The sequence below is a fragment of the Phoxinus phoxinus genome (assembly GCF_949152265.1).
Source record: "Phoxinus phoxinus genome assembly, chromosome: 13".
Lineage (NCBI taxonomy): Eukaryota > Metazoa > Chordata > Actinopteri > Cypriniformes > Leuciscidae > Phoxinus > Phoxinus phoxinus.
Window position 1 is genome coordinate 3,909,101 of NC_136888.1, and position 25,166 is coordinate 3,934,266.

At 43.6% G+C, this 25,166-nt stretch overlaps 1 protein-coding gene across 1 annotated transcript in view; it reads right to left on the minus strand.

Annotated features, from left to right (window-relative positions):
• The window catches only part of aqr (aquarius intron-binding spliceosomal factor), an 87,345-nt gene that overhangs the window by 54,204 nt on the left and 7,975 nt on the right, over positions 1-25,166 (minus strand). Inside the window, exons 7-15 of the mRNA XM_079633050.1 lie at positions 24,739-24,807; positions 23,082-23,182; positions 22,923-22,999; positions 20,155-20,219; positions 19,371-19,487; positions 11,842-11,955; positions 11,468-11,571; positions 7,220-7,322; positions 371-491 (exon numbers count right to left, since the gene is read on the minus strand). Coding sequence (XP_079489176.1) covers positions 371-491; positions 7,220-7,322; positions 11,468-11,571; positions 11,842-11,955; positions 19,371-19,487; positions 20,155-20,219; positions 22,923-22,999; positions 23,082-23,182; positions 24,739-24,807 — 871 coding nt within the window. The remainder of the gene's footprint in view (positions 1-370; positions 492-7,219; positions 7,323-11,467; positions 11,572-11,841; positions 11,956-19,370; positions 19,488-20,154; positions 20,220-22,922; positions 23,000-23,081; positions 23,183-24,738; positions 24,808-25,166) is intronic.

The following is a 25,166-nucleotide window of genomic DNA, read 5'->3' on the forward strand; positions in this document are numbered from 1 at the left end:
TTTGTTTTTACCTCCAAAACACACCAACAATTGGTCAGATCTATGCCATTGGACTGTGCGGTTCAATGCCTGAGCCATTCAATAGGCTACAGATAGCGCGAGACGTTTTGTTGCTGGGTCGACCAAGCGGTGCGCACGCCGCGGTCAAAGTTCAATCGCGCAAATCGCGTTGTATCTGAAGCGGCCAGCGCCGCGCATTCTGCGTCCTGAAAGCCGTTAAAATCGATTCCCTATTTTAATTTTCGAAACTTGTGTTGGTTGGTCCGATCGATTGTGCAATCGATCTTCGAACAAAAAGTGACAGCCCGACAGTATATGGTGTAATATAGTATTAGTGCTATGCAGTGAACTCATAATCAAAGCCGCCCACCTTCTCCTGAATAGTACTCTGTGGGAACGATGTTCTCGTCCCAGATGATCTTCTCGGTGGGATATAGAGGCATCTGGTTGAGCTGCTCGATCTGGGAGATCCGTCTCTCGTGGTGGGACACCTGAACAGAAGAGAGAGCGGTGTGGTGAGGTTTGTTTCCTCTCAGCCATGAACCACCACATCATCTGCCCGCTGGACCAATCACGCTGTGCCATTTACCCTTCAAACACAGCAGACGGCCAAATGTAGGCTATACACGCATCACAGCGCAAACTGGGCCAATCACATCCCATGACCATTTGAAGAGCCAGACATGTATTCATTACTTCAATGAGCTCATTGTTCCTGCATTAAATTAATACATAGTTTAAATTAATACATTATTAGCTAACTGTGTGATTTGTATATGTATTAAATTAAACATTTAATTGACAGCATTATATGAGAGAACTGAAATGAGCTAGACGAGGACATCACTGTTTTCTCCAGAACGGCTATATATATATATATATATATATACACACACACACACACACACACACCGGTATATATAAATTAACTAAATTAATAACTTTTTTACAACAAAAATGAACCATCACTGAATTTACTTAAGCTGGACTGTGACGCTATTTTCTTCTGGAAACAAACGTTGTTGCATTATTTTCCTGTTATCTCTGTAAAGCTGCTTTGAAACAATCTTTATTGTAAGCGCATATATATATATATTAGTGCTGTCAAAGTTAACGCGTTAATAAAGCGTTAACGCAAAATCATATTAACTGCACTAATTTTTTTAACGCGCGATTAACGCATTAATTATTAATCAGCGCTTATTAATTATTAATTATTTTCTGTTTGACCCGTAGCCCAACCTCTAGTTGGAGAAATGGAGATACAGTGTTACCAACTTAGCGACATTGCAGACCCCTTTAGCGATTTCTCTCTCTCGCGGCAGAGAGGAGCAGCGCTTTAATTCAGTTAAACACAGATATTATGTTGCTTCTCTAATTTTACATGCAAGTATAGCCGAAATCACAGCACAGATATTGCTTTTATCTTATGTGGATTTGATTTCATCAGGTGACGGCTCGATTATCAGGATTGTTGTGCAGATTAACATCTTGGAAGGGAGAGCTGGTTATGTCCTAATGGGTCGCGTTTCAGTCACTATTTCATATTAATTCCGTTGTTTGACAACAGAAACAGTGAATATACCAATAAAAACAGTTTTATTGAGAATTTAGCTTCATCAAAATGGGCACAGAGAGAGACAAACTAATGTAATAATAAAAAATAAATGTACATTGAGCATTTTCAGAAGAGCTGCCCTGCCATGCAGAAATCTAAACATGTTTGTTTTAGTAAATCGCTCAGTGCAAAGAAAGAGGAGTAATGGGAACCTGGTACTTCTTTGCTCTTTCTTCATGTGTCTAATAGACATGAACACGTTCTTTGAAAAACATCTGTGGCCTTTGAAACATGTCTCGTCTTCATGCTCTGTTGACTATGGTTTCAATAATAAACATACATTTGCATAAAGCATACATATTTATCCATGTCCATAATGATTAGACTATTACAAACTTGAAAAGTATTAATTTAAGGTACATTTAGAACAAATAAAAAAAATGTGCGATTAATCGCGAGTTAACTCATGACAATCATGCGATTAAATTTTTTTATCGATTGACAGCCCTAATATATATATATATATATATATATATATATATATATATATATATATAATATATATATATATATAAATAAATAAGAAAAGTATATTTCTATATAAAAGTATATAAAAAAGAAAAGTATATTTCTGAAATAGTACATAACTTGAACAGAAATAACAGATTACTCTAAATTGTAACGTGGACTTTGAAAACAATATGTATTGTGAAAAGCTCTATACAAATAAAAGTGAATTGAAGAAAAAAAATGAGTGTTTTGAAACAAGTACAAATGTAAACATGTTCTCCAGCACACAATCCTGCGTACAGATTTTGAAGGCAAATCTAAAGGTTGTTTTTGTGTGTTTGAGTAATTTATCGTAAACTGTGCAGTGCAAAGCCCAGTCTCAAAGCCTTTCTTAAAAGAAACCGTTATACGCACTACACTTTTAAAAGTTTCCTGTGCTTTCAGATCACTACAAAACCATTATTTTATGTTAAAATCCAAATGAGGAAACGCTGCGAGACAACTCTGCTGAGAAAACATGAAACAATCGCAATGAGAAAAGGAGTCGGGCGGCTCACGTGGGACGGCGCGTTGAGAAAATCAAATGAATTAATCAGGAGTGTTGGGGCAGCTTATCCTGTTGGAGCTTAATGAAGTGTTTTATCTGGTTTGTGACCCGCTCTGCCTCTGTTGTGGGCCGCAGCACATGAATATAACCAGATTTCAGCTGGAAACACTCGAATGACCGCCTGACCCCGACTCCAGCGCAGCGACGGCATTAAAGAGGAAATGCTCCCGTTCTTGATGAGATTTGGAGCGAGTAATTAAAACATGCCGGAGCAGGACCACCAATGGGTCTAAAACATCGATAACAGTGACACTTAAAGCAGTCAAACACGAACAGATCTTATAAATTGAGAATGTAGCAAATGTAATATAATCCGCAATCAGAATCCAGACATTTTGTGCAAAACCTTTTAAACGTGTTTGTTCGTCCCCCGACACTAAACTACAGTGAGCTGAACCGAGACACGGAGACTCAAACCCTAATGTGCAAATAAATACTGCAACTCAAATAAAAAATACACACTCAAACACTGATGAAATTGTATATAAAGTATGGGTGTATCAATATATCGCAATACAAAAATGCAACATGTATAGTGGATAGTGACAATATGCATCACCCAAATACATAGTTCACCCAAAATGAAAATTACTGTGTGAGAAAAAAAATAAAGTTTACAGAGTTTTAGTGTCAGCAGCACTACATTAAACTAATATATCATTTTGATGTATAATAATGCAATGGGGGGATATTTGTGTCCTGATAATGCCAAACGTCTGATGTTACCAGTAAAAAACGGCCTACATTATTTTAAATATATCTAGTGACAGAGTGCAAGCATATTCATCTAAAACTTTGTTTGGTTCAAATTCCTTAATTTAGTTTTAAATGCGTGTCCCATGACCAAACCAGTTGAGAACAAGCGTGCAGCACAAGCCCTGAAAAGTGAAGCCAAAGCGTCTCGATCGCCCCCCGGTGGCTGGTCCAGTATAGGTCATAAACCCCGCCTCCCCATGTTATTCAACAGGACGTGAGAACAACTAAATTAAATTACACTTCAAATATCTTTTTTACAAAGGTGGTTTCTGTCATTTACTGTCGTTTTTTGAAAAGAAATAAAATAAAATAAAGTAAGTACAAGCTGGTGTAAGTACAAGTGTCTGTTTTTAAAGGGGTCATGACATGAGAAACCAAATTTGCCTTGATCTTTTGGTATATAAGAGGTCTTTGTACCATTAAAACGTCCTGCAAGTTTCATAGCTTAAGACGTCCTCCCCATTATAAACGAATCATTTATTTAATCAAGCTCTAAATACAGCTCGTTCTGGATCCATGGTAAGAAGTGACGTCACGGTGCGAAGTGACGTACCAGCGTTTGCATATGACCGCCTCCAGCACAAGACAACTACGCTTTAAGCGCAAGACAACTACGCTCATTTCGTATCGTCGCGCCCGCGCGCCTCACAAGTGTTCAGTCGACGGACAGCGAGTGGGTCTGTGTACAGGGAGATTACGATGCCGCAGATGTGCTGTTCCTGGCTGTGGACAAACAACATCTTTGAATACGCTGCGAAAGATCCAGTCGTCAGGGAAAAATGGATGCACTTTATTTTTTGCGGACGTCCCAGTCACGGCAGTGTTAGTTTAAGCGTTTGTTCTATACATTTGAAGGATGACTGTTTTGAGAACAAATCCCAAAATGATGCTGGCTTTGCCAGAAAACTGTTGCTCAAAGATAAGTCCGTGCCGACTATTCTGGGCTCAACAACGACGACGCAAACTGTAAGTAATGTATTTAAAACTTTAAACTACTTTTTAAATACGCCGAATCTGCAAATGTTCTGGCTGGGGGCGTTAATAATTGATGCATAGGCACTGACGTTAGCCAATCATAACAGTGGGCGTTAACACTGAACTCTTAAAGGGGAAACACCCCCAAAACAGACTGTGTGAATCAGAGGATGAGAAACAGGGCGGGAAAAGGTCATAAATCACTACATTTTACAAGTTTTTTTGTAAAAAAAACTATAGTAATACTATAATTGCACCTAAGGGAACATAATAATAAAAAAATAAAAAAAACGTGTCATGACCCCTTTAAAATAAGTTTGTTTTAAGCTAGTTACAGGATGCTATAAAAACTGTGGTGTAACGTCATGATTGACAGCTGTGATTGACAGGTTCTCTGAGCGAAGTAGTCACGGAAGCACCAACAAACTTTTTTTCGGGATCGTACAAGATAGTATTTACTTTATTTTCTCAACAAAAAAAAAACACCTCACCTCCACAGAGAGCCCTATCAGCTGGTAGTATTAATTAAAGTTAAAAATAACTCAAATGCGTTTTTATTATAATAACTTTATTTAATGATACGAGAATGATACGATAAAATGAAATAAAATTTTACAAGTAAAAATATAATAAATATGTAATATAGTAGCCTACACATATTTAGCAAAATACTCTCTATAGCTCTTTTTTCTAGCCAACTAACGTGCTATATTATGGTCATTAAATGGCTTTCCTGAGGTAAATGTTGTGACACAATTGTTCTCCACCAATTTCCGCGGTTGAAAAACACTGATTGATCGATGGGGAATATACATTTCGGTAAGTTGTACTATCTTTCAACATTGTTCATTCGTGTTCAGGGTCCGAAATTAACTTTTTGGCTCACCTGCCACGGGGACTGGTAGAGGAAAAAATCCACCAGCCAAGCATATTTTTTACCAGCCAAAATAATAAACAGCCTTTTTGTGTCACATATACATTAATTTCAGTACATTTAATTGAGATAATAAGGTATTATGTTGAATACAAACATAAAAAATTGTCCAGAGCAAAATTTGAAATTTAGGCTATAACAAACATTTTTTTTTTTTTTTTACACACACACACACACACTCAATCTCTCTCTCTCTCTCTCTCTCTCTCTCTCTCTCTCTCTCTCTCGTTTTTATGTTGAAAGGAATGGCTACTGTTCATTTGCACACACATTTCTGTCATTTTCTATCTGAAGCTATTGCCTGCAACATTGAAAACTCCTCTTGTGTCTCTTGTGTTTAGCTCGAAAGCTCATGTGATTGCCGCCGGACAGTCGTGCCGTGTACCAGCTGCTTTGACGCGATTATCAGTTTAACTGACTCGAAACGTGTGCAATATCTCACGACCTCCCGAGTGTCCGAACATTTTATTTTATTATTTATTCGCTAAACGGAAAATCTACCAGCATTTGGCGCTTGGCGGGTGTTAATTTGCTGAAGATTGTGGGATGCTGAAGACAGCGCTTAGGAGACGGTGAAGCCTTTATACTTTCGCCTGGCTCCACTGAGAGAGAGAGAGCGCGCGCGCGACCGGGGCTCGCTCTCTCTCTCTCTGCTCGGTCTTCAGATAAACATGCGCCCTGTCACACGCGCAGCAGTTCGTCTACATTCGGCTACTCACCGATCAGATAAGACTATGGCGGGACAAACATTTTATTACATTACTATTTTGGTATGAACATTCACCCGCCAGTGTGGCGGATAGCCTTTTGAGATTTACTCGCCAAATGGAAAATCTACCCGCATTTGGCGCTTGGCGGGTGTTAATTTGCTGAAGATTGTGGGATGCTGAAGACAGCGCTTAGGAGACGGTGAAGCCTTTATACTTTCGCCTGGCTCCACTGAGAGAGAGAGAGCGCGCGCGCGACCGGGGCTCGCTCTCTCTCTCTCTGCTCGGTCTTCAGTTAAACATGCGCCCTGTCACACGCGCAGCAGTTCGTCTACATTCGGCTACTCACCGATCAGATATGACTATGGCGGGACAAACATTTTATTACATTACTATTTTGGTATGAACATTCACCCGCCAGTGTGGCGGATAGCCTTTTGAGATTTACTCGCCAAATGGAAAATCTACCCGCATTTGGCGCTTGGCGGGTGTTAATTTCGGACCCTGTTCGTGTTCGTTCACTATTAGCTAGAGATGATCAGTTCACGTGCCGCTAGGGATCGGTCACGTCACATTTACAAGCACCAAAACGGTATTTATTGTTTGAATTTCGCAATAAAATGTACAGAATCTGAGAGCTGAGATTTGTTAAGTAACCTGCTCTGTCTTGTCTGTCAGTCTCCGTGTCCTCTTTGCTTCGCGATCTTTCTGTGCGCGAGAAAATGGATTTGTGGCGTGAGAGTGTGTGAAAAGAGTTGAAAGCGTGAGAGTTGGCAGCCCTGGCTATAAAAATAAATCACTTATTGTTAGTTCAAATTAGATAACGCATTAACGAATGTTATCAAATGAGACCTCGTTGTAAAGTGTTACAACTTTTCTGTATCCATCCAGGTTTCTGTGACATACACGTATGTGGAAAGAAGGTTTGAATTGGTGTTTATGTGAACGTGGAGTCACCAAATGATCTCAGTCACAAATGTGTGACACTATGCTGTGAACAATCACAAAAATTAACCCGCATGTTTATGTTCTATTAGATGGACCTATTTATTTATGACTTGCCAGTACTGAACGAAACATTTGCTATCTTCATTTCTCCTCATTTTGCAGCCTTAGAAACTGGCCAAAAGTGAGTGCATGGCAGAAAAGCATAGATGAAAAGATGTGCCTACCAGCAGCTCCAGAAGAAACTCTTTCTCGTAGGACGTTTCTTCTCCGTCGGGAAGCTCCGGCAGGAGACACAGGTATGCCGACACCCGGTGGAGGGTGTTGGGACTACAGGCAGAGCGATGAAGAGGGAAAAGTGGGTCAAAGATGAACAGAAGTGGACAGTGCCGTTTCAGAAACAAGCTAAAGAAGGTTGCCCTAATTCACACGTTATAAATATTGTACACTAATTGAACAAAAGTCATCATCATTTTAAATCAATAACTGGCATACACAACTAATTCACAATTTAAGTAATTTGCAAAATATTTGGGTTTTTCTAAATCGATCAAATAAGCAAATTGTCACACTCCATTTGCACTTCTGATTATATAAGATATCATGACTTCCGCCACTAATGCCATTATAATGTTCTCAGAAGCTGTTTTATGAAATATTTGGACAGATGTAAACGAGGAAAGAGGGATAAAACTGGGTATTCTGGGAACGTCCAGGATGTTTGAACTCTTTCCCTGCCGTTGGCGCTGTTACGCTTCTTCTGGAAAACTACAGCATCTTTTTGCAGTGCGAACGCTTACACTTGAGCAGTTCCCAGAAATTATAAATCGATATCTATGATCGAATAAATCTATAAATATAGATCATGAAGGCAGAATCTGGGGAATTTGTTAACTTTCCCTTGGTTTCAGTTTCTCCCGTTGCTTCCAAGCTGGAAATATGAAAAACAAATAAAAAAAATATACACTCCATTTGTGATGTTTTTGTGTTAACACTGGTCATAAGAGCGGTTACGGCATTACAGCGAGCGATCACCGTTCCAACGTGTTGTTCTTAAGTCGGATAATATTAACAAAAACATCTCCACTCACTACTATACAGTAGCTTCTTTGTCCTAAAATCCCACAATGCTTTGCATTGCTGATATCACATTCCCATTCTCGATAGAAGCATTGCCTTTTATGAGTTTCATAAAGAACTTGGTCTCGTCTTCTGTTTAAACACACCGCACCATCTTTAAAGCTTGATAGACTTCTACGCATGTCAGGTGACCTTTCCATTGCAGTTTTACAAAATATTCCTTTTTTGAACCGTCCAGAAAATGTGAAAAAATATTTGCGATATATGGGAGTTTTTGCAAAACTGAGATGTTTCCATTGTGCTTTATTTTTAATTCACAACTTCAAATTGCGCAATTTAAAGGGTAATGGAAACGCGGCTTGTGAAGTAAAAAGAGATCAGAGAGTGAGAGAGTAAAAAGTGATCTGCACATTCTGAGCTTTTAAAGCTGCTAGAACGACAGGCTTTGGTGTTATTTGATAGAAAGACGAGTGTTGCTGAAGATTCGTTAAATAAAAAAGCCCGTCTTTTTGCGCTGCCTGCAGATTACCGTAGATTTCATAATAAGTGCACAGACTATCACTCAGCGTAGTTTTTAATGCGTCATGTCAAGATAAAATAATTATTTTAAAGGGTGGTTGGTTATGATTTCACTTTTCTAGCTTTAGCTAGTGTGTAATGTTGCTGTTTGATCATAAACAACATCTGCAAAGTTACAACGCTCAAAGTTCAAAGCAAAGGAAGATATTTTATTTTAAAGAAAAGGACTACAACAAACGGCTGGTAGGAACTACACGACATTCCTCACGGGTTAGTGACATCACCAACCCTAGAATTTACATAAACCCGGGAACTCTATAGATTATCAAGACAGAATATGCTAATCAATGACTAGAAGATAACTACACATAACCTACATAAATTCATCAACTAACCATTCAGAGACGTCCTGTTCTTCTACATGTTGTCACTTCTTCTTGAGTCTCTCCATCTTTGTCTGACTCCGGTTTGAACATAAAAGGCTAAAAGTTTTGAAATGTCAAATGAGGTAAAAGGACACGAACTGTTGAAGCTCCGCCCCTTTGTGCCGGGAGCAGCAGCTCATTTGCATTTAAAGGAACAGACACAAAACGGTGCGTTTTTGCTCACCCTCAAAAAGTGACAACTTTAACATGCTATATAAAAATATCTGTGGGGTATTTTGAGCTAAAACTTTGGCCGTCGTCAGTTATTCCTTACTTCAGTCACTTTGCCACCAACTGGTGTAACGATGTAATTTCAACTTTTTTTGAAGTGTCAAGTTACTTTCAAAAGGTGCTTTACTGTATTTGTTTACTACTGTAGACATCAGTGTTTATATCTGAACTATAAACTTTTATCCCAGTACTTATGTGATCATTTGAATGATTGGAAGACAGAAATAGTGACACTGTGTGGCTGAAAAGACTGTTTGTGAAGCCATTTTATATCTAGACATGACAACTGTCTCTCTCTGGATCAGAACGCAGATCTGAATGTTCGCTGTGATCGTACTTTTCAAGTTTAATAGCTGACTCGTAGTCATTTAGTATACACGCTTCTATGAAATATGCAAATTAGCCCCGCCTCCACTCACTCGTGATTAATCATGCAGCTCTTCAGCATAGCCTACATAGATACATTCACTACAAGTTTGGAGAAAAACATTGACAAATGCAGTTCTAAAACTCCCGAACATTTCGGTGTTTTCCATGATGGCAGGAACAGTGTCCGCAGTTAAGAGACTTTACCATCAGTGACAAAAGCCATTAATGTAATGGGCCGTATCTCACTCTCTCCATAAAGATATTATCACATTTAAAGTCCCCCTGTGGTGAAAATCAAGCTTTTAATGTTGTTTATATGTCTATGTGGTGTTTTTAATATGCTTTAGGACAAACCATGTGTAAGTTCATAAGTCGACAGCATTGCTGAGTATTTTCTGCTTAAAACTGCAGTGAACCAAAGACAGTCTCAAAAACACGGTTTGAAATCGCTGGTGTTTCTGACGTCACACACTACCTTGTAACCAATCAGATCAACTTGTGATCGTCAACCAGTGGATCTCTGAGTGAGTGAGTGGAGGCGGGGCTCATTTGCATATTCATAGAACCGCATATACTAAATGAGGCAAGGGTGTCGAGTTACATTCAAGATATTTTAAGGCATGAAGATGGGGATTTTTTTCAAGGATTATTTTTTTTTTAAATGTCATTTTACTGATCAAAGATTAGTTGTAACGAATAAAATTATTGACTACAGGGGGACTTTTAACTACATTTTAGTCTTGTCAGTCCTAAAAGAACATCAACATTTTTCATCATAGTTTCATTAATAAAATGAACACTACTGTAACGCTGCTATGAAACAATGTGTATTGTGAACAGGGCTATATAAATCATTTGGCTCATCAGGGCTCATTTGCATATTCATAGAACCACGTATACTAAATGAGGCAAGGGTGTTACATTGAAGCTATTTTAAAGGAGTAGTTCACTTTAAAAGGAAAATTAGCCCATGATTTACTCACCCTCAAGCCATATTAGGTGTATATGACTTTCTATTTTCAGACGAATACAATCGGAGTTATATTAATAAATATCCTGGCTCTTCCCAGCTTTATAATGCCAGTGAATTGCAAACAACAGATTGAAGCTCAAAAAAGTGCATCCATCCATGATAAAAGTGCTCCACGCATCTCCAGGGGTTAATAAAGGCCTTCAAAGCCATGAGTTTGTGTGAGAAAAATATTCATATTTAAAACTTTATAAAGTAAAATAACTAGCTTCCGGCCAAATGGCCATATGCAGAAGTGGCGTAGTGTGTCATGGCGTAGCGTAAATATCAGCTGTGCGTCACAATACTTGCATAAGTTACGCTTTACACTCAAGTCAGATCTGTATGTTCGCTTGGCATAACCTGTGCGATAAAGCCCGCGAAAGTCCTTGTAATTCACTTAAACCTTTCCGAACATTATGAAAGATTATTTTTAATCACGCATCTGTGTTTAAAAACTAAGCTCGAACTCGATTCTGAAAATGTATCCGTTTGGAGAGAGAATCTATAACATAATATATCATTATATATTAATTATATATATTATAACATATCACATAAATTAAACAAACTGTTATTTCGTGTATGCCAGGCCTATATGCTAAGCGTGCCAAGTTGATGCTACATCTGCAGACTGCTTTTCTCTCGCGTGCCACGTGACCAGAGTGTAATCGCAGCTTTTGCAGTTAAAAAAAATCACGTTTCATGACTTTCATCATATTGCGATATTATCGCAAATGCAATTAATCGTTCAGCCCTAGTTTTTAAGTGATAAAATGATAGACTACATGGGGACTTGTACAACTCCGTCAAATGTACGGCAGCCTCCTCGAGTCTCTTACCTGAGGTGGCCGAAGTGTTTGGTGAGGGACTCTCGCGTGTCAACGGCGGCCACATTAGACAGGGCAAAATCAATGAGCTCGGGGAAATGAGCAAACGCTGCTCTCTGAAACACAAACACATCAATCACAGACCTTCAAGTTTCAGAAGCATCTGACAGATTTCATCATAACCAACCAATGAATCGCCACGGACCAGATGAGTGTTACAGAACAGACGTTCGGTTTGTCAGCGATTAGCCTCGCTTTATTGCGTCACGTTCAGTGAGAAAGGACCTTTAGGCTACTACTCACATGCTTTAAATGAGAAGTCATGTTTGAGGTTGCATGTTTTGTGGTCATTCTTCCAGGTTTTCCATGAGCACACTGATGTTTACCTGTAGAGAGGTGATCCTGTCGTAGTGCAGTGTGGTCATCTCTTTCTGTGTGAGAGCGTTTCCAGTCTGATCACTGATCTCAAAGCCAGCGTAGAACTTCAGCATGTCCAGCAGCTTCACACAACAACACCACCACAATCATTATAATGGTCAAGTAGAAGAAACCTTTGAAAAAGCCTCACAAACGTTGTGTGTTAAAAAAACATTGAAGTTGAACCGAAACAGTCATATCAATATCAGCAGACAACTATGAGTTTTTAATGTTATCAAACCAGCCTGATGAGTGTAAGCGGATACATTACAGCCAAATTATCAGTATTTCTAGTCAGCAAACCTATATTTAAAGGATAATTCCGGTATTTAACACCTTGAGTCTATATTGTAGTATGTTTTGGATGAACAAGAGTGGTGGACAACATTTTTTTGACAATGGTTCCTCTCTCGAGTTTTTGACTATAATAGAATTGGCCATGGACCCATTTAACATTGGAGTCAATGTGCATGTCCGAAAATGTCATTAAAACAACCTTTAACATTATTTTTCAAAACTGTGCAACTCACCGAGTGATTAGTGATGTTAGTTGATGTTCCAGAAACAAAAAGTGTTGCGAAATACAGTTTCTGTCGTGTTTTATTCGTCATTTTGTAAAATCTCATTGTTGAAAAAATAGTTCCACTATAGCAAAATAAACGGATTGGAATCATATATTGCGACGATATATTGTTTATAATCATCAACGAACACCACTAACCACTCGGTGAGTTTAACAGATTTGTAAACGAACATCATTGGCTGTTTTAATTACATTTTCGGACATGCACATTGACTCCCATGTTAAATGGGTCCATGGCCAATTCTTTTATAGTCAAAAACTCGAGAGGAACCATTGTCAAAAAAATGTTGTCCACCACTCTTGTTCATCCAAAACAAACTACAATATAGACTCAAGGTGTTAAATACCGGAATTATCCTTTAAACACAAACTAAAGTAAATGAAAGGTTTACTCTTGAGTCCGTAAGATTTGGTTTAGTCCACAGCACAGGCATTTTGTTTCTGTATTCTGTTATATTAATATTTGTTGCACATCGGCATGCATCATTTCATTGTTGGCTCATTTGTTAAATGATTGTGGGACAGAAAAGATTGTTTTCTGCAGTTGTTCTTTTATAAAGGAAAACATTTTCCACTAGATTATTATTGGTTGTCCATATTGGCTACGATTTCAATATCACTGCATCCCTAACTTTACCATCCATCACACATCTTAAAAAGTCATATAAACGATTTCTCCTAGATAGTCATACTTGCACACATTAACTTGTTTATAGATTTGTCTTTACGTATTTTACTGCTGTATTGGTCTGTACTTTGTTCAGTGTATACTTATGTCTTGTAAAAAATGTATTGAGTTTGTTTATTGTTTTATGTTACTGCAGAACAGGAACCTGCTGTAAACCAGTTGTTTAAACTGAGCCAGGCCCGTTTGACGGTGACTTAACTGTTACTTTTAACTTTCCTGTATAATAATAAAATAAAATAAAAATAAAAAAAATAAAAACTGCAAATTATTACATTATTATTATGATTACATTAATCCTTCGGGTTTGCTGTGCTTGTTTGTCGGGGTTATTTATGATTTATAATCAAATGTAAATGTAAATTATAATCAAATATAAAATTACAATACTGATACCTACGGCTTTTCTTCAAAATTAAGCAATGTATATTTTGACGCAAAAAGATAAGCCCTTAAGGATAAGCGTTTCTCAAGTGTGTGAAGATGTTTGGTTAAAGCGACTCAAAGTCAGAGCAGAACCAGATGGAGTTGACGTAAACACATATTTCTAATATAGCTGCAAGCAGCGATTACGGGCCCAAGCCGGTTGCACTAAAGGCTTGGGCCCTCCATTGCTGCTTGCAGCTATATTTATATATATATTTATATATATATATATATATATATATATATATATATATATATATATATAAAACCGCCACCTTTAGGGTTTATGTGCACAACGGGCAATAACGTAACTCCTCTTTAGAACTTGCATCAGTGTGGGTTCTGCAAAAGTGAGCAGCGATTACGGGCCCAAGCCGGTGGCAGAGTGCGGTATTGTTTGTGGACCGTGTGACGAGTGCGTTGTTGTTTGTGGGCCGTGTGACGAGTGCGGTGTTGTTTGTGGGCCGTGCGACGAGTGCAGTGTTGTTTGTGGGGCGTGTGACGAGTGCGGTGTTGTTTGTGGGCCGCGGGACGAATGCGGTGTTGTTTGTGGGCCGTGTGACGAGTGCGGTGTTGTTTGTGGGCCGTGTGACGAGTGCGGTGTTGTTTGTGGGCCGCGTGACGAGAGCGGTGTTGTTTGTGGGCCGTGTGACGAGTGCGGTGTTGTTTGTGGGCCGTGTGACGAGTGCGGTGTTGTTTGTGGGCCGCGTGACGAGAGCGGTGTTGTTTGTGGGCCGTGTGACGAGTGCGGTGTTGTTTGTGGGCCGTGTGACGAGTGCGGTGTTGTTTGTGGGCCGCGCGATGAGTGCCGTGTTGTTTGTGGGCCGTGTGACGAGTGCGGTGTTGTTTGTGGGCCGCGCATCGAGTGCGGTGTTGTTTGTGGGCCGCGTGACGAGTGCGGTGTTGTTTGTGGGCCGCGTGACGAGTGCGGTGTTGTTTGTGGGCCGCGTGACGAGTGCGGTGTTGTTTGTGGGCCGCGCGTCGAGTGCGGTGTTGTTTGTGGGCCGTGTGACGAGTGCGGTGTTGTTTGTGGGCCGCGTGACGAGAGCGGTGTTGTTTGTGGGCCGTGTGACGAGTGCGGTGTTGTTTGTGGGCCGTGTGACGAGTGCGGTGTTGTTTGTGGGCCGTGTGACGAGTGCGGTGTTGTTTGTGGGCCGCGCGATGAGTGCCGTGTTGTTTGTGGGCCGTGTGACGAGTGCGGTGTTGTTTGTGGGCCGCGCGTCGAGTGCGGTGTTGTTTGTGGGCCGCGTGACGAGTGCGGTGTTGTTTGTGGGCCGCGCGACGAGTGCGGTGTTGTTTGTGGGCCGTGTGACGAGTGCGGTGTTGTTTGTGGGCCGCGCGACGAGCGCGGTGTTGTTTGTGGGCCGCGCGACGAGTGCGGTGTTGTTTGTGGGCCGCGCGACGAGTGCGGTGTTGTTTGTGGGCCGCGTGAAGAGTGCGGTGTTGTTTGTGGGCCGTGTGACGAGTGCGGTGTTGTTTGTGGGCCGTGTGACGAGTGCGGTGTTGTTTGTGGGCCGCGTGACGAGAGCGGTGTTGTTTGTGGGCCGTGTGACGAGTGCGGTGTTGTTTGTGGGCCGTGTGACGAGTGCGGTGTTGTTTGTGGGCCGCGCGATGAGTGCCGTGTTGTTTGTGGGCCGTGTGACGAGTGCGGTGTTGTTTGTGGGCCGCGCGTCGAGTGCGGTGTTGTTTGTGGGCCGCGTGACGAGTGCGGTGTTGTTTGTGGGCCGCGCGACGAGTGCGGTGTTGTTTGTGGGCCGTGTGACGAGTGCGGTGTTGTTTGTGGGCCGCGCGACGAGCGCGGTGTTGTTTGTGGGCCGCGCGACGAGTGCGGTGTTGTTTGTGGGCCGCGCGACGAGTGCGGTGTTGTTTGTGGGCCGTGTGACGAGTGCGGTGTTGTTTGTGGGCCGCGCGACGAGTGCGGTGTTGTTTGTGGGCCGCGCGACGAGTGTGGTGTTGTTTGTGGGCCGCGCGACGAGCGCGGTGTTGTTTGTGGGCCGCGCGACGAGTGCGGTGTTGTTTGTGGGCCGCGCGACGAGTGCGGTGTTGTTTGTGGGCCGCGCGACGAGTGCGGTGTTGTTTGTGGGCCGCGCGACGAGCGCGGTGTTGTTTGTGGGCCGCGCGACGAGTGCGGTGTTGTTTGTGGGCCGCGCGACGAGTGCGGTGTTGTTTGTGGGCCGCGTGACGAGAGCGGTGTTGTTTGTGGGCCGTGTGACGAGTGCGGTGTTGTTTGTGGGCCGTGTGACGAGTGCGGTGTTGTTTGTGGGCCGCGTGACGAGAGCGGTGTTGTTTGTGGGCCGTGTGACGAGTGCGGTGTTGTTTGTGGGCCGTGTGACGAGTGCGGTGTTGTTTGTGGGCCGCGCGATGAGTGCCGTGTTGTTTGTGGGCCGTGTGACGAGTGCGGTGTTGTTTGTGGGCCGCGCGTCGAGTGCGGTGTTGTTTGTGGGCCGCGTGACGAGTGCGGTGTTGTTTGTGGGCCGCGTGACGAGTGCGGTGTTGTTTGTGGGCCGCGTGACGAGTGCGGTGTTGTTTGTGGGCCGCGCGTCGAGTGCGGTGTTGTTTGTGGGCCGTGTGACGAGTGCGGTGTTGTTTGTGGGCCGCGTGACGAGAGCGGTGTTGTTTGTGGGCCGTGTGACGAGTGCGGTGTTGTTTGTGGGCCGTGTGACGAGTGCGGTGTTGTTTGTGGGCCGTGTGACGAGTGCGGTGTTGTTTGTGGGCCGCGCGATGAGTGCCGTGTTGTTTGTGGGCCGTGTGACGAGTGCGGTGTTGTTTGTGGGCCGCGCGTCGAGTGCGGTGTTGTTTGTGGGCCGCGTGACGAGTGCGGTGTTGTTTGTGGGCCGCGCGACGAGTGCGGTGTTGTTTGTGGGCCGTGTGACGAGTGCGGTGTTGTTTGTGGGCCGCGCGACGAGCGCGGTGTTGTTTGTGGGCCGCGCGACGAGTGCGGTGTTGTTTGTGGGCCGCGCGACGAGTGCGGTGTTGTTTGTGGGCCGCGTGAAGAGTGCGGTGTTGTTTGTGGGCCGTGTGACGAGTGCGGTGTTGTTTGTGGGCCGTGTGACGAGTGCGGTGTTGTTTGTGGGCCGCGTGACGAGAGCGGTGTTGTTTGTGGGCCGTGTGACGAGTGCGGTGTTGTTTGTGGGCCGTGTGACGAGTGCGGTGTTGTTTGTGGGCCGCGCGATGAGTGCCGTGTTGTTTGTGGGCCGTGTGACGAGTGCGGTGTTGTTTGTGGGCCGCGCGTCGAGTGCGGTGTTGTTTGTGGGCCGCGTGACGAGTGCGGTGTTGTTTGTGGGCCGCGTGACGAGTGCGGTGTTGTTTGTGGGCCGCGTGACGAGTGCGGTGTTGTTTGTGGGCCGCGCGTCGAGTGCGGTGTTGTTTGTGGGCCGTGTGACGAGTGCGGTGTTGTTTGTGGGCCGCGTGACGAGAGCGGTGTTGTTTGTGGGCCGTGTGACGAGTGCGGTGTTGTTTGTGGGCCGTGTGACGAGTGCGGTGTTGTTTGTGGGCCGTGTGACGAGTGCGGTGTTGTTTGTGGGCCGCGCGATGAGTGCCGTGTTGTTTGTGGGCCGTGTGACGAGTGCGGTGTTGTTTGTGGGCCGCGCGTCGAGTGCGGTGTTGTTTGTGGGCCGCGTGACGAGTGCGGTGTTGTTTGTGGGCCGCGCGACGAGTGCGGTGTTGTTTGTGGGCCGTGTGACGAGTGCGGTGTTGTTTGTGGGCCGCGCGACGAGCGCGGTGTTGTTTGTGGGCCGCGCGACGAGTGCGGTGTTGTTTGTGGGCCGCGCGACGAGTGCGGTGTTGTTTGTGGGCCGCGTGAAGAGTGCGGTGTTGTTTGTGGGCCGTGTGACGAGTGCGGTGTTGTTTGTGGGCCGTGTGACGAGTGCGGTGTTGTTTGTGGGCCGCGTGACGAGAGCGGTGTTGTTTGTGGGCCGTGTGACGAGTGCGGTGTTGTTTGTGGGCCGTGTGACGAGTGCGGTGTTGTTTGTGGGCCGCGCGATGAGTGCCGTGTTGTTTGTGGGCCGCGTGACGAGTGCGGTGTTGTTTGTGGGCCGCGCGTCGAGTGCGGTGTTGTTTGTGGGCCGCGTGACGAGTGCGGTGTTGTTTGTGGGCCGCGCGACGAGTGCGGTGTTGTTTGTGGGCCGTGTGACGAGTGCGGTGTTGTTTGTGGGCCGCGCGACGAGCGCGGTGTTGTTTGTGGGCCGCGCGACGAGTGCGGTGTTGTTTGTGGGCCGCGCGACGAGTGCGGTGTTGTTTGTGGGCCGTGTGACGAGTGCGGTGTTGTTTGTGGGCCGCGCGACGAGTGCGGTGTTGTTTGTGGGCCGCGCGACGAGTGTGGTGTTGTTTGTGGGCCGCGCGACGAGTGCGGTGTTGTTTGTGGGCCGCGCGTCGAGTGCGGTGTTGTTTGTGGGCCGCGTGACGAGTGCGGTGTTGTTTGTGGGCCGCGCGACGAGTGCGGTGTTGTTTGTGGGCCGTGTGACGAGTGCGGTGTTGTTTGTGGGCCGCGCGACGAGCGCGGTGTTGTTTGTGGGCCGCGCGACGAGTGCGGTGTTGTTTGTGGGCCGCGCGACGAGTGCGGTGTTGTTTGTGGGCCGCGCGACGAGTGCGGTGTTGTTTGTGGGCCGTGTGACGAGTGCGGTGTTGTTTGTGGGCCGCGTGACGAGTGCGGTGTTGTTTGTGGGCCGCGCGACGAGTGCGGTGTTGTTTGTGGGCCGCGCGACGAGTGCGGTGTTGTTTGTGGGCCGCGCGACGAGTGCGGTGTTGTTTGTGGGCCGCGCGACGAGTGCGGTGTTGTTTGTGGGCCGCGCGACGAGTGCGGTGTTGTTTGTGGGCCGCGCGACGAGTGCGGTGTTGTTTGTGGGCCGTGTGACGAGTGCGGTGTTGTTTGTGGGCCGTGTGACGAGTGCGGTGTTGTTTGTGGGCCGCGTGACGAGTGCGGTGTTGTTTGTGGGCCGCGCGACGAGTGCGGTGTTGTTTGTGGGCCGCGTGACGAGTGCGGTGTTGTTTGTGGGCCATGTGACAAAAGCGGTGTTGTTTGTGGGCCGCGTGACGAGTGCGGTGTTGTTTGTGGGCCGCGGGACGAGTGTGGTGTTGTTTGTGGGCCGCGGGACGAGTGTGGTGTTGTTTGTGGGCCGCGTGACGAGTGCGGTGTTGTTTGTGGGCCGCGTGACGAGTGCGGTGTTGTTTGTGGGCCGCGTGACGAGTGCGGTGTTGTTTGTGGGCCGTGTGACAAAAGCGGTGTTGTTTGTGGGCCGCGTGACGAGTGCGGTGTTGTTTGTGGGCCGCGGGACGAGTGTGGTGTTGTTTGTGGGCCGCGGGACGAGTGCGGTGTTGTTTGTGGGCCGCGTGACGAGTGCGGTGTTGTGTGTGGGCCGCGCGACGAGTGCGGTGTTGTGTGTGGGCCGCGCGACGAGTGCGGTGTTGTTTGTGGGCCGCGTGACGAGTGCGGTGTTGTTTGTGGGCCGCGTGACGAGTGCGGTGTTGTGTGTGGGCCGCGTGACGAGTGCGGTGTTGTTTGTGGGCCGCGTGACGAGTGCGGTGTTGTGTGTGGGCCGCGCGATGACTGCGGTGTTGTTTGTGGGCCGCGTGACGAGTGCGGTGTTGTTTGTGGGCCGCGTGACGAGTGCGGTGTTGTTTGTGGGCCGCGTGACGAGTGCGGTGTTGTTTGTGGGCCGTGTGACGAGTGCGGTGTTGTTTGTGGGCCGCGCGACGACTGTGGTGTTGTTTGTGGGCCGTGTGACGAGTGCGGTGTTGTTTGTGGGCCGCGTGACGAGTGTGGTGTTGTTTGTGGGGCGCTGCTGCGGGTTGTGGTTCCCCTGTACCTGGCAGAAGAGGTGTCCCTCCTGCTCCCGCTCGGTGAGGTGGGACAGCTGGCAGTTCACCACCAGATGAGCGTCGTCCAGGAGTGTGTTGAACCAGCGCCGGGTTGGGAGGAGCGCCTGACAGAGGGACACGGGTGAACCAACACACACACACACACACACATATCTGAAGTCACAGTGCTGATCAATGGAAGGAGTGACAGATCTATTCTTTCATATTGTGACACATCCGTGTGTAAAGGTTTAAAGAAAATGAAAAAATGTAGTCCATTAATCCATCTGTCTGGATCTAGCTATCCATCCATCCATCCATCCATCCATCCATCCATCCATCCCTATCTATCTATCTATCTATCTATCTATCTATCTATCTATCTATCTATCTATCTATCTATCTATCTATCTATCCCTATATGTATCCATCCATCCATTCATCCATCTCTATCCATCTATCTCTCTCTCTCTCTCTATCTGTATCTATCTATCTATCTATCATTTATCTAGCTCTATCTATCCATCCATCCATCCCTATCCATCTATCTATCTATCTATCATTTATCTAGCTCTATCTATCCATCCATCCATCCATATCTGTCTATATCTTTTCACTTTTCACTAAAAAAAATTCTTACAAGGTAAAAAAATAAAAAAAATGACACGCATCCACAAGTAAATAACATGCATTTATAAAATGATGAACAGTGAATTTTCATTTCATGCCAACTTGAATATCTTTTAAGAAACGTAAATAAGTAGCAGAAAAAATGCAGGCATGAAAACGTACCTCCAGGTCAATCATGAACTCAATGAATCTCTCACAGTAGTGAACCTTCTCCATGGAGACGGAGCCTAGAGCGACACGAACCACAAAACACACATTAGACCACTGACGACACCTCATTTCACACACACAGACACACACACACACAGAGAGACAGGCTCTTCCATGAAGAGAGAGAGCGATCGTCTCGTAAACAGGGCGCGCTGGCCTCTTGTGTGACCCGAACAGGTGCATGATGGGAGGAGGGACCGTCGAGAGGAGTGAAGCTGGGTCACGGCTCACGATGGTGAAAACAGAGACACTCACAGCCTGAAGGGCGGCAGGAACACTGAGGCCTCATGGGAAACAGAAATCAGCCCCATCTTAGGCCTCGTTTACACTGCAGGTCTTGATGCCCAATTCTGATTGGTTGCATATATCCGATTTTTTCGACCGTCCGTTTACACGTTTTTCAATTGTGACCCATATCCGATTCATACGTTTACACTTGCCATGCGATCTGAAGCGTCACGCATGCTTAAAGGGGGTTCTTGCACAGATGGACGAACGTGAAATATGCTAGCTCTGCGATATAGCCCATGCGAAGTTCACCAAACATCACCATGATTTTGAGGGCCATCATCATTGCGCATATACTTTAGGCTTTCTCTCATCATTAAACCACAGATGGGCAAAAAAAAGTAGGGCTGGGCAAAAATCTATTTTTCAATTAATTGTTTTTTAAAATGTGGTCGATTCGAAAATTGATTCTTAAAGGGAACAAATATGGATTTTTTTTCCATATTTATTTATCACCCAAAAACCAGTATTAGTTTTTCTCCACTGTTCATAGGCTCCATGTTACAGCGAATGCTGTGAGATTTGATGTTAGTTTTCTCTTAAACATAAAATAACCTGATCCTGATTGATCAAGGCATGTGACTTATCTAATTTTCAGCATAAATTTTTCATCTTGCATCAAAATCCTGTCTGTTTATTATATGTGTGAAGTTGGGTTTTAATGTACCTAAAATAAAAAGAGTTTAATATACAGGTTTGTGGCTCTTCATTTCTTTTTATTAATTAACCACGTCCTTTTTTATAGGATTTGTATTAAATCTATATTAATTGAGTCGGATCGGGAATCGAAATTGAAATTTAGAGTTGAAATCGAATCGAGAATTTATAAATGTAAAAACGTCTACCTTCAGATCATGGTTCATGAACACTTACTGGCCTAAAGCATTTTAGGTTTACTTGATTATCCATAGATAATTTTTTATAAAAAATCATGTGCAGATGTGAATATCAAATATGATCATCAGGCTTTCGAAGAAGGTTTATTTGTTCATCTCTCAATCATTATTGTATTGCGCGCATTGTGTTTTAAAACTGCAGAGCTTTGTTCATGAAACTAAGCATTTAAATCTTACCAAGACATAATTGTCAGATATAGAGTGACGACTGATATTTATATAATTTTATGTAAGTATCTGTTATAAATCATTGAGATCTTAATAACTGTATATTACAAGCATCAGAATTTCCTCTTACTTTTTGACCATATAAATATCAGCATCTGCACCAAATTACATATTTTTGCTCAGTTCGGGGCTCTGAATAAAACTGAGGTGTTTTTCCTCAAGTATGAGCTTAATATTCTCACTGTTCGATATGAGCCATAAAATCCTGATGTATCAAATATGATATTCAACAAAAACAAAAATATGAAAACTTTTTATTTTATTTCTTATATTCTGTCTAAAGGTTTGATAAACCGTTCAATTATTTTAGTACTATTTTGTCAGGCTTTACGGTATGAAAATAGAAAACAGTTATTGTAACAATATTTCACAATATTAGTGTTTTCAATGTTTTCAACAAAAGAGAATTCTTCAAAATATTTTTTTTAAATCTTACCGAGCCCAAACTAACCCAACATGAGGAGTAAAGTCCAGGTTCAGAAAGTAAAATTCCTCAGTATTTTGTTCCAATCATCTGGATTTGCTAATTAGCAGTTTTTCAGTCAGGACATCAGCTGAGTTCATAAACATAGTCAGGGGTGCAAACACATGTATGGTCAAAAAAGAGAGAGGTAATCGAAGCCCTCGTCCCGCGGCAAATATCCGGTATATATTACTGCGATTTCATGAAAACAATTTCACCTGATGATTTGAATAGCTCTTTTTGTAAAGAATTAATAATTCTAGGATGATTGGGGTAATTGTGTAGGGTAGGCCTAGTGCATCTGCATAGAAACTAATAAACAAAATACAAATATAAATACAATAAAACACAAATACACGAGAAATAAAGCAGTGCTTTATGTTTTGCAGGTAAATTAACTGTATTAAGTATTAATACAGTTTATCTTTTGACAAAACGTGATTTTTCTCTTTCTCTTTTGTTGTTTGATTAACTTTGGTGACACAAACAGCTGCAGGTATATTGGGTGCTGTCCCTTTAAGACGAATGCACGTATACTGGTAATGACACGCATCCGTTTTGCGTTTACGGGGAAACTCGTTGAGATGGACACTGGCTTATTTTTTCCTGCACATGTCTGTTCAAACACAAATAGATAAGATAGAAAAGGGAAAAAAAACTTAAAACAAGTTTTTAAAAAAACTCTTCGGATCTGCACGATTCACACAAGTCACCCAAACTGACGTGAAAAAAGCGGGAGGCGCCGAAAAGCGCGCTGTTTGCACCCCTGCATATGGCAGGACTTTTACTTCCTGACCCCTGGACTTCACAGGTATACAGGTGTTCATCTGAATGAGAAGCTTTACCTGACGCAGGGATGGACATGAGAACCAGCAGAAACTTCTTTATGAGAGCAGCGAGGAAGGTGCGCTCCTTCTTCGCTCTGTGGAAACACAGTTCATCATGAGACACACGGGACATTGCGCTGACGTGTTTCAGGTTTGTGGGGTGTGCGGGGGTCTTACTGCTCCATATCCTGAGGCTCCATCTTCTCGTAGTTCTTTTTAATGAGGTTCCAGAACTTCTGCAGTTTTGGGACCTTCTTCAATTCCTGCTGCAGTCTCATCTAAAACATTACACAACCTGGGGTCAGTTTCCAGCATCTCAAATACTGGACAAAACAGACCGGAGTCTTGTCAATGCACGAAAGCATATGCGACACAGAGATTTATAAAAATGTTTTAACTTTTTCATAGATCACTATTATTGTTAATATTTTAATAAAGCATTAAATGTATTATTGTTTTATAAATGTAATTAATTAGACATCCTTTTTGATTATTAACATTTTATTAAATAGAGTCCAGTAAAATGGAAAATACAGAATTTGAGAAAAAAAATCTACATTTATGCATTTGGCAGACGCTTTTATCCAACGCGACTTGCATTGCATTTCAAGGTACACATTTACATTCTTATCAGTTCCTGCTTTCCCTGGGAATCGAACCCGTGACCTTGGTGTTGCAAGCGCCAACACTACTCTTTGAGCTACAGGAAGGCATCAATATAGCGCTTTTCACTTTCACGATCACGGCTTCTCTGTGTAAAGGGAGCGGCGGTACTGACCACATCTTTTACAAGATAAGACTTTTCTCAATGATGCTCAGGATCTGCTGCGGACCAAATCCTCCTGTCATTCATCTCACCTTACTATCATCTTCACATGATCAGTGAAATCTGATGTACCGTATTTTCCGGACTATAAGTCGCACTGTTTTTCATAGTTTGGCTGGTCCTGTGACTTATAGTCAGGTGCGACTTATGTATTAAAATTAATTCATACTGACTGAGATGAACCAAGAGAAAACATTACCGTCTACAGCCGTGAGAGGGCGCTCTAGTTGGCGGACTCGTTCAGAAGCGACACCGAGGAAGAACTCAATGGATTCAGTGTTGAGGAATGAGATCGGGAGCTTGGTGAACTTGCTGACCGGTAACTTGTTGGACACGCTGGCTAATGTTAGTTTAGCCTATTCAGCCTCACAGGTATATGTTCTTTATGCTGTTGTGCAGCTGAATAACTGTTAATGTGTTACGCTAACATACCGGACACCTTCAGCCTGTTGTTCTTGCCTTTCCAGATTAAATGTCTGTTCTTGGATTTTGTGAAATAAATTTCTAAATAAATGCGACTTATAGTCCAGTATGACTTATATATGTTTTTTTCCTCTTAATGACGCATTTTTTGACTGATGCGACTTATACTCCGGAGCGACTTATAGTCTGGAAAATACGGTACTGTAATAACCCAACCATGTCCCTTTAGGGACTCCATAGAATGCGTTATTCTTTTTCTGTGCCTTTCCGAATTCGGACTTAAGGTACTTGTACACGGAGTCCGAAATTCTCGTCCGAAATTTTTGCATGTTAAAAAATCTAAATGACCTCACGTTGTGTCAATCACGTTTACACACTGCTTCCGAAACTTTCGTCCGTCATAAAAAAAATCTGATCGGGTTCGATTTTCTGTGTTTTCCGCAGTCGTAGCAAGAATTTTGACAATTCAGAGCCACCAGAGCATACAAAAATTTCAGACTCGGACCTTTAGGATTCGGGCACATCCCTAGTCGAGAGAGATCATAAGGAGCATGAAGTGTGTGTGTGTGATGCAGTAACACTCACCGGCAGCAGACACATCCACATGGGCAGAGAGACCAGCTTCTGCACCTGCTCACGGATCAAGTCCACTTCCTGCAGTGAAGAACATCACAAATAAACAGTCAATAATCAATAAAATTCTGTTTTACTGGGATGGAGCCAAACCTCATATGTGACCCTGGACCACAAAACGGTTCTCTTTATTTTTTTGAGAAGCTTTCCATTGATGTGTGGTTTGTTAGGATAGGACAATATTTGGTCGAGATACAAGTATTGAAAATCTGGAATCTGAGGGAGCAAAAAAAAATCTAAACATTGAGAAAATCTCCTTTAAAGTTGTGCATTTATGTTCACGATTGTGCAGCACTCACTCACAAAAATTTTTTTTATGTATATTTATGGTAGGAAATTTACAAAATATCTTCATGGAACATGATCTTAATTTCCTAATG